At 38.0% G+C, this 13,874-nt stretch overlaps 4 protein-coding genes across 19 annotated transcripts; 2 read left to right on the top strand and 2 right to left on the bottom strand.

Annotated features, from left to right (window-relative positions):
* The first annotated feature begins 5 nt into the window (after window positions 1-5).
* Window positions 6-2,331, top strand: LOC104712873 (protein IQ-DOMAIN 8). The gene is made up of 5 exons (XM_010429857.3): window positions 6-356; window positions 446-703; window positions 983-1,204; window positions 1,295-1,408; window positions 1,494-2,331. The coding sequence occupies exons 1-5, from the start codon at window positions 288-290 to the stop codon at window positions 2,082-2,084; spliced, it is 1,254 nt and encodes a 417-aa protein (XP_010428159.1). The 5' UTR covers window positions 6-287; the 3' UTR covers window positions 2,085-2,331.
* LOC104712872 (developmentally-regulated G protein 2) lies at window positions 2,285-5,599 on the bottom strand. Of its 3 annotated transcripts, none has more exons than XM_010429854.3 (12): window positions 5,217-5,599; window positions 4,865-4,990; window positions 4,711-4,778; window positions 4,435-4,511; window positions 4,162-4,342; window positions 4,027-4,083; window positions 3,848-3,922; window positions 3,549-3,668; window positions 3,205-3,375; window positions 2,903-3,016; window positions 2,642-2,812; window positions 2,285-2,556 (listed from the first exon to the last, which is right to left on the bottom strand). In XM_010429854.3, the coding sequence occupies exons 2-12, from the start codon at window positions 4,932-4,934 to the stop codon at window positions 2,461-2,463; spliced, it is 1,200 nt and encodes a 399-aa protein (XP_010428156.1). In that variant the 5' UTR covers window positions 4,935-4,990; window positions 5,217-5,599; the 3' UTR covers window positions 2,285-2,460. The 3 variants fall into 3 exon arrangements, with proteins under 3 accessions (XP_010428156.1, XP_010428155.1, XP_010428157.1); XM_010429853.3 differs by having other exon boundaries at window positions 4,865-4,972; window positions 5,217-5,572; XM_010429855.3 differs by having other exon boundaries at window positions 4,865-4,995; window positions 5,217-5,450.
* On the bottom strand, window positions 5,599-9,907 carry LOC104712871 (uncharacterized). Of its 5 annotated transcripts, none has more exons than XM_087464614.1 (9): window positions 9,527-9,907; window positions 8,923-9,074; window positions 8,443-8,749; window positions 8,060-8,100; window positions 6,983-7,891; window positions 6,602-6,739; window positions 6,130-6,414; window positions 5,990-6,046; window positions 5,599-5,881 (listed from the first exon to the last, which is right to left on the bottom strand). In XM_087464614.1, exons 2-9 carry the CDS (start codon window positions 9,046-9,048, stop codon window positions 5,786-5,788), a joined length of 1,959 nt encoding a protein of 652 aa, XP_087320740.1. In that variant the 5' UTR covers window positions 9,049-9,074; window positions 9,527-9,907; the 3' UTR covers window positions 5,599-5,785. The 5 variants fall into 5 exon arrangements, with proteins under 5 accessions (XP_087320740.1, XP_087320737.1, XP_087320738.1 ...); XM_087464611.1 differs by having other exon boundaries at window positions 8,060-8,112; window positions 9,527-9,891; XM_087464612.1 differs by having other exon boundaries at window positions 8,060-8,112; window positions 9,617-9,856.
* A 1,147-nt stretch (window positions 9,908-11,054) lies between these two features.
* LOC104712869 (sanguinarine reductase) lies at window positions 11,055-13,265 on the top strand. Of its 10 annotated transcripts, none has more exons than XM_010429851.3 (9): window positions 11,055-11,557; window positions 11,669-11,755; window positions 11,842-11,915; window positions 12,002-12,097; window positions 12,225-12,302; window positions 12,391-12,453; window positions 12,561-12,734; window positions 12,813-12,908; window positions 13,001-13,265. In XM_010429851.3, the coding sequence occupies exons 1-9, from the start codon at window positions 11,371-11,373 to the stop codon at window positions 13,079-13,081; spliced, it is 936 nt and encodes a 311-aa protein (XP_010428153.1). In that variant the 5' UTR covers window positions 11,055-11,370; the 3' UTR covers window positions 13,082-13,265. The 10 variants fall into 10 exon arrangements, 4 of the variants coding, with proteins under 4 accessions (XP_010428153.1, XP_087320735.1, XP_010428152.1 ...); XR_015565888.1 differs by having other exon boundaries at window positions 11,117-11,557; window positions 12,581-12,734; XR_015565892.1 differs by having other exon boundaries at window positions 11,213-11,557; window positions 12,002-12,119; window positions 12,156-12,302; window positions 12,581-12,734.
* The last annotated feature ends 609 nt before the right edge of the window (window positions 13,266-13,874 follow it).

Below are 13,874 nucleotides of genomic sequence, written 5' to 3'. Positions count from 1 at the left end.
AAAATTAAAATGTCACTTTTTTTTTTTTTTTTTGCATTACTTGCCCAAAAATTTTCAAAATTCAAATCTCTTCTTTTAACAATTGCAAAACTTTTTGTCTCCTTCATTTCTTCAGGCCACCAAAACTCTCTCTCTCTTCTTCTTTTTCCTCTCTCTCGGGATTTTTGTAACAGATATATTCTGTAATCGACCTTTCTCCGCCGGATCTGATTCCAAAACCTGTGAAAGTCTTCAACTTTATTACATATTTTGATTTGGAAGAAGAAAAGTTTCAAAATTTTGAGCAAATGGGTGGCTCTGGGAATTGGATTAAGTCTCTGATTACTAACAAGAAACCCATCACTGATGATGATCAAGTAAATCTCGAAAACAAAGCTCTCTGTTTTCACTCGTATTGATCTCTGTTTTCATCTTTCAGTAGCTGATTCTTTTTGTTACTCTTCAGGAGAAGAACAGTAAGAAGAAATGGAAGCTGTGGAGGACTTCATCAGAAAGCTTACTCTCTTCCTCAAAGGGTTTCAAGAGCCGTGGTGGTGGTAGTTACGGGACTCCTTCGCTAGGCTCAGATCCGCCGTCTTTCTCTGCTGACGACTCTTTCACGGCGGCTGTTGCTGCTGTTGTCAGAGCTCCACCGAAAGATTTCTTTCTTGTTAAACGAGAATGGGCTGCCACACGGATTCAAGCTTCCTTCCGAGCTTTCCTGGTACTATTACCAGCTCTTTGCGTCACTGTTCAATTTTGATTTTAACTCTTTGCTTAGTCTACTTTGGTTTAGTGATCTCTTCTCATTGGTTTTAACACCATGATTGAGAGATATGATGGTATGTGGAACATAGAAGCACTAAAGATTCAACCCTAAATACTTAATCGATCCTTTAATCAACCATCAACACTTAACTGGATCCTTATACATTTGAGCAGCTCTTTTGTTTTCTTCTCTGAAGCTTTTGTGGTTTAATGTTTTTATGGATGCGTTTTACAGGCAAGACAAGCGCTGAGAGCTTTGAAGGCTGTGGTGAGGATTCAGGCAATATTCCGTGGTAGGCAAGTACGGAAACAAGCAGATGTGACACTAAGGTGTATGCAAGCTCTTGTTCGAGTCCAAGCTCGTGTACGAGCTCATTGCAACAGGGGGCCTTCAAATGAACAGGAGTTGCAGAAGCCATCTGATCAACGAAAAGATGATCCTGCAAAGCAAGCTGAGGTAATGCTTATCAGATATGAAATTTTCTGAGATAAAATGGGACTCGTAGGAGACTAAATGTTATATACTTTGCAATGATGTATTGTTCAGAAGGGTTGGTGTGATAGCCCGGGAAGTATAAATGAAGTGAGGACGAAGCTACAAATGAGACAAGAAGGAGCAATCAAGAGGGAGAGAGCTATGGTATATGCCTTGACACACCAGGTAATGGTTTCAGAGGTAGATCACATTTTGAGAATTTAAACTCTCAGAGCCATTTGTGTTTTACTGAGTTTTTTAATTTTGATAGCCGAGGACGTGTCCAAGTCCAAACGCCAAGGTGAACAAACAAGGGAGTGTTAAAAAGAATAACGGATCATGCAAGAGCAGTCCAGGTTGGAATTGGCTTGACCGATGGGTTGCAGACAGGCCATGGGAAGGTCGGTTGATGGAAGGGCCTACAAACTCATCAGACAATGCAAGGAAAAGCGAGAGCAGTGTGTCTGAACATGACACAGTTCAGGTCAGGAAGAACAGTCTTACAACCAGAGTTTCAGCTAGACCACCTCCAATGTCATCATCAGCCACGAGTTCTGAGTCTTCGTCAACATCTCAATCCCCAGTTCCCTTCTCGGGAAGTTTCCTTGAAGAAGGAGGGTACTACAGAAAGCCGAGCTACATGAACCTGACACAATCTATCAAAGCTAAGCAGAGACGATCAGGGTCGTCGTCCTCTTGTTCTAAAACACCGTTTGAGAAGAAACAGTCAATGTCTTACAACGGAGATGTAAATGTAAGGCGTAGTGCTGGTTCAGATCCATTGAGCAACCAGTGGACTGATTTATACCCACCGGCTCAAGTAACAGGGAGACACATGTGGGCAAAGAGCCAGAGAGGCTAAGCAATCATGCTTTCAGTCACTTCAACAGCTTGTTGGTCCCAGGAAACGCATACACGGAATATAGATACAGAAGCAACTTCTGTTTATCTTTTTACATATGAATGTTAAGGATTTAGTTTCAAGACTGCAAATGTCGTTATTTGGCCACTTAGATCATTTATGGTTTACTTGTAATGCTTCTGAAACAATATGTTCTTAGCTTTTGTCAATATGAGCCCCAGACCAAAGCTCTGCTTGAGACATGAAAGTCATTTGAAGACTAGTAACATAGTTTACATAAGAAATAGTGACCAACACTTTCCATATATTCTTCAAGTTATGGTTCAGATACACATGCATTCTGTCTTACTTAAATCATTCAGGATGGTTAACTGCCTTATTGCTTAAGTGGAGCTTTCTTCTCTCGGTCTGCAATTCTAGCAGGCGTATTTGAGTGTGATTTGAACCGTCCTCTTCCGCCTTCTTCTCTCACCTGTAAATTTGACAAGCATCAACATTTGATGTAGCATTCTCATCATTAGACAGAAGAGATCAGAATAAAGTTTATGCTTGTGTACCTTTTTCTTCACGATTTGAACAACATCTTCATCCTCAAGATGATGAGAAAGACCGCAGTGTTGAGGGTAATGCCTAGCACTTGTGCCCCAAACCAGTGCATACTTCATATCCTTCACCAGAGTTCTGTGGACGTGGTTACAGAAATCTTCAACTGTGCAGCCACCTCTATCCTGCGAAGTAACACAAGATAATCAAATTCTTATCTATACAAAATAAGCCTGAAAATCCACATTAGAAGTGTCTAAGGGTATAATACTTACAGCTGAAAGGACAAAGGGTTCATCGAAATCAGGTTGCTGGCTTTGAGGCTTTGAGTAAACTCTCACAAGTCCCATTTCGTCCCACATTCTTGCAAGTAGTCTGTCTAAGTTTAGCTGTTTCAAGCAACACCATTATTACCATTAGACCAGTGTGTTCGAGTATAGATACTCACAGGTTTCAGAGTATAGAGGAGTCAGACCATTATGACGAAGCTAGAAGCCTAGGACTACATTGTATCGGATTTTTCTTTAAACACTAGTCTTGCCAATGTAATAGAACAACTATACTTGCAAGAACTTGCCTTTAGATTGCAGCTAATAACAATAGAATTTGGCTGCCGTGCTAGCCTGTCAACGTCATCAATTCCAACAACATCTATTTTGTTGTAGACATATACACACTTGATGTATTTGCGGTTGCCTTCAATAACATCAATGAAGTCATCCACTGTAGCATCCTCTCGAAATAGAACCTGCAATATTCCTTACTTAACTCATCAGACATCTCTCAACAAAGCAACAAAATATACAATTTGAAGTTCTATAGTTCTACTCCTAGTCTCCTAACTTGCAGACAAGAGAGGCTAGGAAGAATTCTTGTCTAAGGCTGATTTGAAAACAAGATTAAAGGTGGACTTATAAATACCTCAGCATTGTGAATCTTGTATTCATGCAGAATTTGATAACAGAGCTTCTCATCAATGCGAGTTAAGGGTGCTGTAGTGTTGAAAGAAATTCCCCCGGTCTTCTTCTTCTTGAAGTATATCTGTTATAACAGTGAAAGTAAAAAACCAAAAAATGGTAGCACATCATGCTAGTACATAACAGAAGGCGGATTTTGGGTAGTTATGATATAAAATCAAGAATAAGAAGATGAAGAGAAAGAGAATTAAGAGTTTTGCTAAGAAAATAGAAAGGGAGGCCATTGATAAAGATAAGTTTTACCTGTGGAGGTCTTTTGTTTAGACGCAGACCCACTGCTTCAAGTTCCTTGGTCAGTATTTGCCTGTGACCTTCACTCTAAGACGATTTTGGAAGAAGAAATAGTGAGACAAATTGGCAAAAGCGAAAAAAAGACAGAACAATCAAATAACTTGCATATTCATTCAAACCATAGCTCTTACTTTTGAGGCATCGAGAACCATCAACACAAGGTCTGAAGACTTTGCAACAGCAATAACCTGAGAAACAAACAGTTTCAATTTACGTTTATTTCATAGCATCCCTTAATATGGTGTAAAACTGATAAGTATTTAAACCTGTCTCCCTCGTCCTTTTCCTTCTGAAGCACCTTCAATAATCCCAGGGAGATCAAGCAACTGGATTTTGGTGTCATTGTAGTGAATGACTCCAGGAATGCATGTAAGCGTTGTAAACTCATATGAGGCTGCTTCCGAATGTGTCCCCGTTAACATTGTCAAAAGCGTGGACTTTCCAACACTGCAAATCACAGCCACAAACCCCAAATTTGGCTACCTAAGTGAGGGACTCCAAAGTTGAACAAATACATGGATGTGAGTTAAAGATTAGACCTTGGAAATCCTATAAGTGCAACACGTCCATGGCCATACTTTGTAACCTCAAAACCATCCCCACCTCCACTTGAACCCTATTAAGTAGATTTGGAAGACATTTACAAACCAAAATTAGAAATGAAGACTGAATATAGAATCTGAACTCTGCTCCAGCTATAAGGAGCAGAAGTTTGTACACTCTATAGCTATAGACATCCAAGACAAGCCTAGTAACAGGATCCAAAACGCATAGACAATAGTGGTTGAATAGTTCTTCATAAAAAGTTGCCTTACTTTTGGTGGCTCCAACAGCTGTGTTCTGAGCTTTGCAATCTTTGCCTTGAGCTGACCAAGATGATACTCTGTCCATCATAAGTGACAATATTTTGCAGAAAATCAATGATGAGTCTCATCTCTATTTTACACATTCTATAATGTAAAGAGAAACCTGTAGCTTTATTCTTCTGTGTCCGAGCCATCTCGGCTTCAATCTCTTTAATCCTTTCGACGATTCCCATTTTTCTTTCAGAATTTACTGCTACAAATTGCTCGAGATCTGTAAGGATTGAGGTATCTTCACTTGTTTCAGCATTATTAAAAAAAAAAAACCAACAATAATCAGAAAGATAATTTAAAAGAAATCATAATAAAATCACCAATTAACCATTAACTCAAAAAGACACAAACTTTAAACTGGGGCAACACGAGATGCATCATCTAAAGAACTTCCATCAGAAAGAACAAAGCTTTTAATAAGCGAAGTCTAAAAGAAGTAACATATCCAGCAAACGAAAGCTCACCTCTTTGGCTACCGATCAAACTACGACATGCGGATTACATGCGAAGTTATACAACTTAGCCTTTACATATGATTCTCGGCAGTAACAGAGCTATGTGTTGGCAATTTTAGTGAAAAAACAACATAAAAGATCGAAGCTTTTGAATGAAAAAGGGAGGAATTTTGATGAGTGATGGCGATCGCAAGATGGTTCTAGAGAAAGCGAGAAAGTATATACAAGTCTGGGTCGAGAACCATCTCCAAGAAATAATGGATCGAATACAAAAAGGCCCAAACAAGTCCGGGTCAAACGCAGAGTTGGCATTTGATCATCATGACTTGACTTCCATGGATATATATATTATAGAGAAACCATTCATATCAATTCAAGAAGACTCAGAGACTACTTAATACTAGTACTTTCCTCATATATATAACCCACAAAGCTTGCTTCGAAAGTTACAAGTCTACAGAAACTGTCATCGTCTCGTCTCCCTTACTTTGCTATTTTACAAAAAAAGAAAAAACTCAGCTACAACGAAGTCGGATCTTGCTCCCTTTCCCTTCTGTTACTATATCCATCAACCTTGCTTACCGGGGAACCAGAGATTGCTTCTCCGCAAGTTCCCTTACCCGTGACAGAATCTGCACAGGAATGTGCATCGACCCATGTTTCTTGAGACTTCCCTGTAAACACAGTAGTATATTCACAACTAAGCACATCAAAGTTCTCGGCAAAGGCAGTTGTTACAAGCTAAAGGGATAGAGAGAGAGAGGAGAGACATAGAGAGGTACCATGCTGTTTGAGGGACTCTGACCAAAGCTTGCTTTCAGAAGATTTCGCCATTTGTCCTACAAAACAACAAGATGGTTAATCCAAAGCCTTGATTGATAAGACATGCAAAGAGGGTTGATGGGTTAATAAGTTGAATTACCTTGAGATCTACAGACGTACGATATGAATATGATGAAAAGGAATGCTTTTTGATCTCAGACCACTTCCCAGCTCCATACTTTGATACACCCTCGACTAGTTTTGTAACCTCAGACAGAGTCCAAGCTCGATGGTGCTTCCTTCTAAGTGCACCACCTTGCATGATTGGCAGGCCCATGTCATCCGAGCTATTTCCAGAGGAGTCTATGTGCTCTGGCTCCATGTCTTGATCAACCTCACTGAGAATATGCTCTTCGTTGTTCTTGTCACTTGTAGAAAACTGCATCTGCAAACCAAGAATGCAACGAGAAACTGTATCATATCTGGAACACCAAATTTATCTAAATTATCAGGTAGGGGGTAAATGAAATATTGTCCTAGGCCATCTCTAATATCTGCAAACTAGGAAATGAGGATGAGGAAATTTACAAGATATTTCGATGGATAGAACCAAAACAATAGATAAGCCTTACTTCTTTTTGGACTGGTCGAGAAGCAGACTCTACCACCAAATCTCGCTTCACAACCTCATTGTTTAACTGAGATGGGGTCAAATTGAAGTTACTCTCTGCTGGACTAGCTCTATCTTCCAAGCAACTGGAATGATAATCCTACACAATGTTGCATTATCCTTAATTACATTCCGACTTGTTGACCCAAAAAAAATATAACATTCCGATTTAACAAAAAAGCAAAATAATGGTACAGAAGTAGATCACTCATTTTATTATATTTTCCATCTATGCTTCTTAAAATAGAATTTGGCACGTGGAAAGAGCAAGATATGATAGGGCCAAATCATTGGAAGTTCAAAGAAAAGGCATGAGATTGTGTAATGCAACAAAGAGACATACCATAAGAGCCATGATGTTCTCTCTTGGACGGCTTCTTCGGACATGAGAAACATAAGGAACCTCCATTTCAGATCCAGCAAGGGATACCGTCCTGGTGACAGCAACTCTCTTCCCTGAGGAGACGCTGATAGACCTGACCTCAGGTTTTTCGGATGACCTCTGATCCTTTAAAGGAATCATTGGCTTGTCATTTTGCTGTTTTTCATCTGTTTCTGATAGTTCTTCAATGTATCTTCGTGTAGGCTTCCTCACTCGTTTTGCAGCCCTCTGTTCACTGGAATAATCCTCACTAGCATAATAGTGGTCAGTAGCATTCACATGATCAGTACTCGATGGCGCATCTTTCGGTTTAGTAGCTCTTACATCATCACACATATCCTTGCTAACGACATTAGTCATAACACTGGATTTCTCTTGCTTTCCAATTAACTTGTTATCTTTTATTGTCAGGTTAGTTGCTGGTACATCACAAGATTTAACAAGTCCCATTGCAATCCTCCTTTTGAGCCATGTCTTGTCCTTAACAGTTGTCTCACGGCCAAACGTTGCCCTGAATGTTTCTTGCAGTGCTTTAATTGGTAAATCATCCAAGCAGATCTCGCCTCTAACTCTAGAAAAATCAGGTTTTTGAGCAGCTTCAGACAATGCAGTTTCTTTGGGACTAGCTGCTGCGTTTGAGCATGGTTCGATCATACCGGACTGATTCACATTGCATTCATTCTGAACATTCGATGAAAAAGAAATGGGTTCTTGCAGCAAAGCTTCATAGTGGGCTTGATCCTCCTTAATAAATTTTTTTTCATTAGAAAACTGGATGTTGACATCTGGAGGAGTAGAAGGCACCTGAGATCCATGTACATTGCCAAGCCTCTCTTCTTGTTCGACCTTTTGCAACATCTTCTCATTATACTGCAAAAATCTCAAAGAAGGAATAAAATCTTAGGAGTAAGGCCATCTGGTCTGCGATAGAGTTCTTATGAAAACGTTAACATTAAAACATTAAAAAATCTACATGTAGGAATGATAGTTTGTCAGAAATTAAAATTCTGTTTTCAACATTCGTGAAATAGGACTAACCTGGTCAGTATCTGGTCGCACATTATCAGACTGCAGTAAACCTGAATTTATAGCTGAAAGAATAAGATATAATGTCACCAATTTGTACGTAAACAATAGCAGAATACGGGACAACAGATGGAGAAACCACATAAACATAAGCATATTTGGGCATATATCGACAATAGAAATCGGTATGAATGTGAGATGGATTGATATACATTTATGGTTTGATTAAGAAACCCATGACTTTGGCTCTCCCCCTGATTTGCATCTACGAAAACCACTAGATATAACTATAGGCGAAGTGCTTTTGTATATGCAATGCCTTCACGAGCAGAATTAGAGCTAAACTAACATAGGCTTTTAAGCATTCAACATATAAAGATTTATGGGAACCAAACCTTCTGAACTTTCAAGATGGGACATCCCTTCAGCTGGAAGGTGGCCTACCGTCTGACAAGCAACTGATGCAATATGCATATTTGTCTCATTGACCTCCAAATTTTCTTCATCGGTTGCAAGGTAGCCTACAGTCTGATAAGCATCTGATGCAATATGTATATTTGTCTCATTGACCTCCAAATTTTCTTCATCGGTTGCAAGGTCGCCTACAGTCTGACAAGCATCTGATGCAATATGCATATCCGTTTCATTAACCTCCAAAATTTCTTCATCGGTTGCAGGAACTAGGCTCCCATCTCCTGAAACCTAATCATTTGCATAAACCACCAAACATAAGATTTTGAAAGGCTAATACCTATAGTCATAGTAGATAAATTTTTCAATTCCACGAAAAGCAAAACCATCCTAGAATTATCATTTTGCTTGTTAATACTTGGAAATTTTATTTACATTGAAAAAGCACACATTGATAGCCATACCCGGACAAGCTTGTAGGCAACAGGATTTCCAATCTGATTTGTTGGAGAAAATGGTGTGACACTTGTCTGAGCACTGCCTTCAAACATCTCTATGCAGTCCTCAACAGTTCCAACCGCAGTTCCCATCGCAAATCCAACTTCAAACACACAATCTGAAACCACCAAATTGGAAAAAGCAAATAAATTGATCAATAGTCAATATATCTTAAAAGTAATTAACCAAATGATGCTGCAGTCCTATGTATAACTAACTTTACCAAAAGTAAAGAATCCAATCTATCACAGAGATCAGAAATATAATCCAGAATGTGTAGTCCAAAACTATCTATCATCAAACAAAGGTTAGGCCTTTGAAGAAGAAAAGATTAACACTAAGTATACAAAATCAGAAAGACTAACAATTTACACTACCCCATCTTCAAATTCCAAAGAATTCACAAGTTTCCACAATTGAAAAACAGAGACTTTCGCATTCTCAATTAAAAACAATTGAAAATTTCAGTATATTCCATCGAATTCCGAATACAAAGAGAGCAACGAAATCAAAGCTTGAAAGTAAAAAATAAACGAAAATAAAAAAAGATGGAATTTTTATCATGCTCACCACCGGAAAACAAAGTTTTATTGTCGCCGGAGAGTGTGACAATTCACAGAAAAAAAAAAAGCGATTGAATTACACTTTTTATTTAGTAACCTTGAAGCGTCAGAGACAAAGTCGTGTCTAACAATGGATTCGTCGTCGAGGATCGCAGAGGAAGAAGCTTCTCGGATTAGCAAAAGGTTAAAAATAAATTTGGGAAATTTTTTTGGTGCTGCTTTTTTATGTTGGCTCTCTTTTAGGCTTTTTTAATTTTATTTTTTAGTGCTTAAGAGCGAATTAACATGTCCCCCGGACTCCAAAGCGTTTTATTAACTCAAAATCTTTACATTTTGTGATTTTGGAATCCGTACGTGATACATATGTTATGCAGCTTGGTCCGATATTGCCACGTCAGTAAATCCCATAACTTAATTAATATAGCTGGATGGATATGCCAAAACAGATGTAAACTACGCTCCGTTTTGGTTCACGTGTGTAAGGACGCCGTGTCGGATGATATATCTAGACCAGCAATGCACGTCGGCTGATTTTGCAATTTTGGTTATTTCCACATTTACAAAAGAATGTGTGAAAAAGGTGGGTGTTTCTCCATTTTGGTTAGTCCAGATTATTTTTTTTCTTTTTTAAAAATTACACTTCCTCCATTGTTTAACTCGCAATAGAAAAAAATTTAGTTTAGAAACATTTAACAAGAATAAGGCAAGAGTACATGATAGTTTAGTTTTAAAAACAACTTTGGTCCTTTACTGACAAAATTAGAAATACAGTACAATTTACAATCGTTTGTTGCCTAACAATGTCCTTGATCCTTGCTCATTGTGGACTTTACTTCTCTCTTGCAACAATGATTCTTTTGCTGCATTGTGAATGGAAGTTGTATGCAATGCATGAGGAGACATGTTTCTCCTGCAACAATGGAAACTTGAGAAAGACAAAACTTAACACAAACACATCATGAGGGTAAGTAATAGCACCAAGTTACCATTGTACTAGTTATGTTGAAGTATATAAAACAATGTTGAGGGACTAAGCAGTTAACATCAAAACACATCAACTTTAGTAAATCTTAAACCCAAATCGGAAAAAAATTGTCAAAGAAAACCTTAGAAATTCCAAACAGATTTTTACAACCGTCAGTAGAGTAGAAAGCAAGTGTCAAAAGATGTAAGGTGCTTCCGAACTCCCAAGAACTTGGACATAGATAGTTCAGAGAGACTATAAACTCCATTTTCACTATAAGCATTGTCATTGGATCCTCTTATACCATTAAATCTGGTGTAAGGATTTGAGTAGAGATGGATCAATGCTAAATAAAACTAGCACCAAACAACATATTTAAATCAAGATTTCTATGCCATTGCTTCAGTTCAAAGTATTCGAACAAAGATCTCAAAGCAAAGACTACCAATGCAATCTAATGTAAGAATCATGAGCTACATCACAATATTACTAATGAGTAAGGAATATAGATATAATTAAACAAAAACATTTACAAATAAAGAGACTCATCAGGAAAAAGTGAACAAAAATTAGAAACTAGGGAGCAAACGTTTTTATCAATTGAAGAAGAAAGTCTCAACCTTTTATCTTATCAGCAGAAGAACGTTGAGATAAGGTTGCAAAATGAAAGGCCTGGACTTTAGACACCTGGCACGGTGATAAAGCGCCACAATAATGAATGTTTCCTTCATCATAAGAAAGGCTTTGTGGTAATTATCACCGTGTAGAGAACCTCTCCCTCGTCTAGAGGGTTACAAGAAACCGTTTTGAGATTACATCACAGCAGTACAGTAAGGACTGTAAGGTGAGGAGAACGAAACGGAAACCTTATCTTTGCAGTTGCAGACATGGCGGGTACTTCTCTACCTTCATCTCTCCTCAGCCAAGGACCTTCGTTACTCTTCTCTACTTCTTCGAATCAGGTCTCTGAACCCAAATGTGGAGTTGTGGTAACATCTGGGAAACGTTCTCTTGTTCGTTGTTTTGCTAAGAAGAAAATAAGTTTTGTGGATCAGATTCTCGATTATATCGAAGGTATCTTCAATTTCACTGGAATTTGGTTTTAAAGGTGAAGCCTTTTTTCTGAAACAAAAAAAAAAATTGAGACTTTGTACCATACTGTTGTGTGTTTTCTCTTGTTTTAAGGCGGTCCGAAGCTTAGGAAATGGTATGGAGCGCCTGAACTTCGACCAAAGGATGGATCTTTAAGTGGAGACGACGATGAATTTAAAGGTATTAACCTAAAAGGGTTTGAATTGGAATCTCATCAGGACTTAAAACATAACTCTTACATATGTTATTTGGAATCCATGAAGCAGAGGAAGAAGAAGATGATCTTGATGGAGAAAAAGATGCTGTTTTTGTAACGGATGGAGACAGTGATTTGGGTCAGGTGTGTGTTTTCATGGTTTCATAGAACCATTATATATTGGATGCAGCATGATGAAACTGAGAACTGTTAATTCTTAGCTGATGTAGATGATTATACTGCAACTGATTGTGAAAGGAACTCGGATTAAAGCACTTGTGAAGGACAAAAGAAAAGCTTTAGATGCTTTTGGAGCTTATGTTGAGGTTGGTTCACTGAATATATATAGTACTCCTAGTTCTGTCTCTTGTTTCTGTTTTATAGTACTCCTAGTTCTGTCTCTTGTTTCTGTTTTACTTTGACAAAACATTCAATTACTGTAAATCTGTGAAGTTGACGTCTGGAGATGCAAGCAACGAGCGTTTCTTAAGGAAAGCTTTTAAAGGTGTTGGTGCAATCATATCCCCAACTGTATGTTTTAACCAAACCCTTCATCATTCGTGTTGATCTGACTTTGTACATTTATCTAAAACATTAAGCATTTCATTCTGTACTTCAGGAAGGTTTCTTGTCTAATGTCAAGAGTTTAAGAGGTGTGAAACATGCAGTTCTCTTGTCTCAGGTAAGGATACATACATCTCCATGACTTTACCTTCTTCATACTTGGTTTCTTATTATAATTTGATTAGGGTCTTGTGTCTGTGAGATCATGGTTTAATGAAGCTGCAGTTGTCTGTCTATGAAAACAGCGGTGGTATTCAAGCTATGATGAATAGCAAAGCGAAAAAACTGGCAGAGCAAGATGAAAAGGCTGTTATATCTTCGAATGTTCCTTATACAATCATAAGAACAGGCAAGCTGGAGAACAGTCCTGGAGGGAATCAAGGCTTCAACTTTAGCGAGGTAAATTCATCCAATACAAGAAAAAACATGTGTTCACTTGACTGCTTGGTTTCAACAACATTTTTATGAATGAAACAGGGTGCTGCAGCTAAAGGAAGCATAAGCAAGGAAGATGCAGCTCGTATATGTGTTGAAGCTCTAAGTGTGATCCCACCAACAGGGTTAATATTTGAGGTAGATAAACAATCTTTGCTTTTCTAGGAATAGATCGTTATGTTCATTGATGTTGCTTCCAGTACAAATGATGAGGCTTCCGTTTCGGTCAGGTTACGAGTGGAGAAGAAGTTGTATCCGACTGGGAAGGACAGTTGATGAAAGTGATGCAGAGACAGAGTGAAAAGAAGTAGTAAGCTTCAAAGTTGAGATGAACAGAACATCATATTAGTATTATACATCATCATTGTCTGTCTTTACAACATCTTTCTGTTGATGTAGATAAGAAATTATTTCCTTTCATATTTGACCTGGGTCTCAAGAAACTTTGAAAGCCTTCAGAATCATAAGTTTTTCTCCTCTTGTACGCATCAAAAATTATTTGTTTTCATTATCTGTAAGATTGAGCAACCATGAGAATCATAGAAAGAATGATATGAACAGTATGGAGGCCCTACCATTTATGGTTTTCATAAAATATCCAAAAAGAAAATTGATAGGAAAATGGATGTGAGCCAAGAAATTGATTATAAAAGGTGGAAGTGAACCAAAAAGTTTGGCTGGATTCTTTTGTCCAAAAGCCAATGAAAACAAATAAAGAAAGGGGGGGGGGGGGGGGGGGGAAAGAAGCTTTGTGTTGTAAAACAACTTGAAACTTGTGTAAAAATGGAGAAAAAAAGATAAGGAATAATAAAAAGTACCTAACTAAAGTTAAAACTATAAGTCTCTGTTCTGTTGTCTTTTTGACTTTAAGGATCATGCAAGCAAGCACAAAGGCAACGAGGATAATCATCTTCTTTTGCTAGATCAGACTTTAGTACAACTTTCATGTCTTTCTTTTTCTTATTTTGATTCGAGTATCAATCTTACTTTATATGAACATTGCTAAATTTTGAGTTTCTACAAACAAGATATGGTTTACATGTAAATTCTAGAACCAAAGAAATCACACTGCACAGTACACATTCATTTGTGAGAACCCCTTTT

Source organism: Camelina sativa, chromosome 9, assembly GCF_030686135.1.
Source record: "Camelina sativa cultivar CO46 ecotype springtype chromosome 9, ASM3068613v1".
Taxonomy (NCBI): Eukaryota; Viridiplantae; Streptophyta; class Magnoliopsida; order Brassicales; family Brassicaceae; genus Camelina; species Camelina sativa.
Note: the sequence above shows the minus strand (reverse complement) of the source record. Positions and strands in the feature narration are given on the sequence as shown.

What these genes read in the sequence shown, in the direction of transcription:
- LOC104712869 (XM_010429850.3), top strand. Translation starts at nt 11,371, where the DNA reads ATGGCGGGTACTTCTCTACCTTCATCTCTCCTCAGCCAAGGACCTTCG. An exon ending in GATTCTCGATTATATCGAAG is followed by an intron (nt 11,558 to 11,668) that starts GTATCTTCAATT and finishes TCTTGTTTTAAG; the next exon opens with GCGGTCCGAAGCTTAGGAAA. An exon ending in CTTTTGGAGCTTATGTTGAG is followed by an intron (nt 12,098 to 12,224) that starts GTTGGTTCACTG and finishes AAATCTGTGAAG; the next exon opens with TTGACGTCTGGAGATGCAAG.
- LOC104712872 (XM_010429854.3), bottom strand. Translation starts at nt 4,934, where the DNA reads ATGGGAATCGTCGAAAGGATTAAAGAGATTGAAGCCGAGATGGCTCGG. An exon ending in AGCTGTTGGAGCCACCAAAA is followed by an intron (nt 4,512 to 4,710) that starts GTAAGGCAACTT and finishes TCTACTTAATAG; the next exon opens with GGTTCAAGTGGAGGTGGGGA. An exon ending in GCACTTATAGGATTTCCAAG is followed by an intron (nt 4,343 to 4,434) that starts GTCTAATCTTTA and finishes TGTGATTTGCAG; the next exon opens with TGTTGGAAAGTCCACGCTTT.
- LOC104712871 (XM_087464611.1), bottom strand. Translation starts at nt 9,048, where the DNA reads ATGGGAACTGCGGTTGGAACTGTTGAGGACTGCATAGAGATGTTTGAA. An exon ending in TTGCCTACAAGCTTGTCCGG is followed by an intron (nt 8,750 to 8,922) that starts GTATGGCTATCA and finishes GCAAATGATTAG; the next exon opens with GTTTCAGGAGATGGGAGCCT. An exon ending in TGCGACCAGATACTGACCAG is followed by an intron (nt 7,892 to 8,059) that starts GTTAGTCCTATT and finishes AGATTTTTGCAG; the next exon opens with TATAATGAGAAGATGTTGCA.
- LOC104712873 (XM_010429857.3), top strand. Translation starts at nt 288, where the DNA reads ATGGGTGGCTCTGGGAATTGGATTAAGTCTCTGATTACTAACAAGAAA. An exon ending in CCATCACTGATGATGATCAA is followed by an intron (nt 357 to 445) that starts GTAAATCTCGAA and finishes GTTACTCTTCAG; the next exon opens with GAGAAGAACAGTAAGAAGAA. An exon ending in TATATGCCTTGACACACCAG is followed by an intron (nt 1,409 to 1,493) that starts GTAATGGTTTCA and finishes TAATTTTGATAG; the next exon opens with CCGAGGACGTGTCCAAGTCC.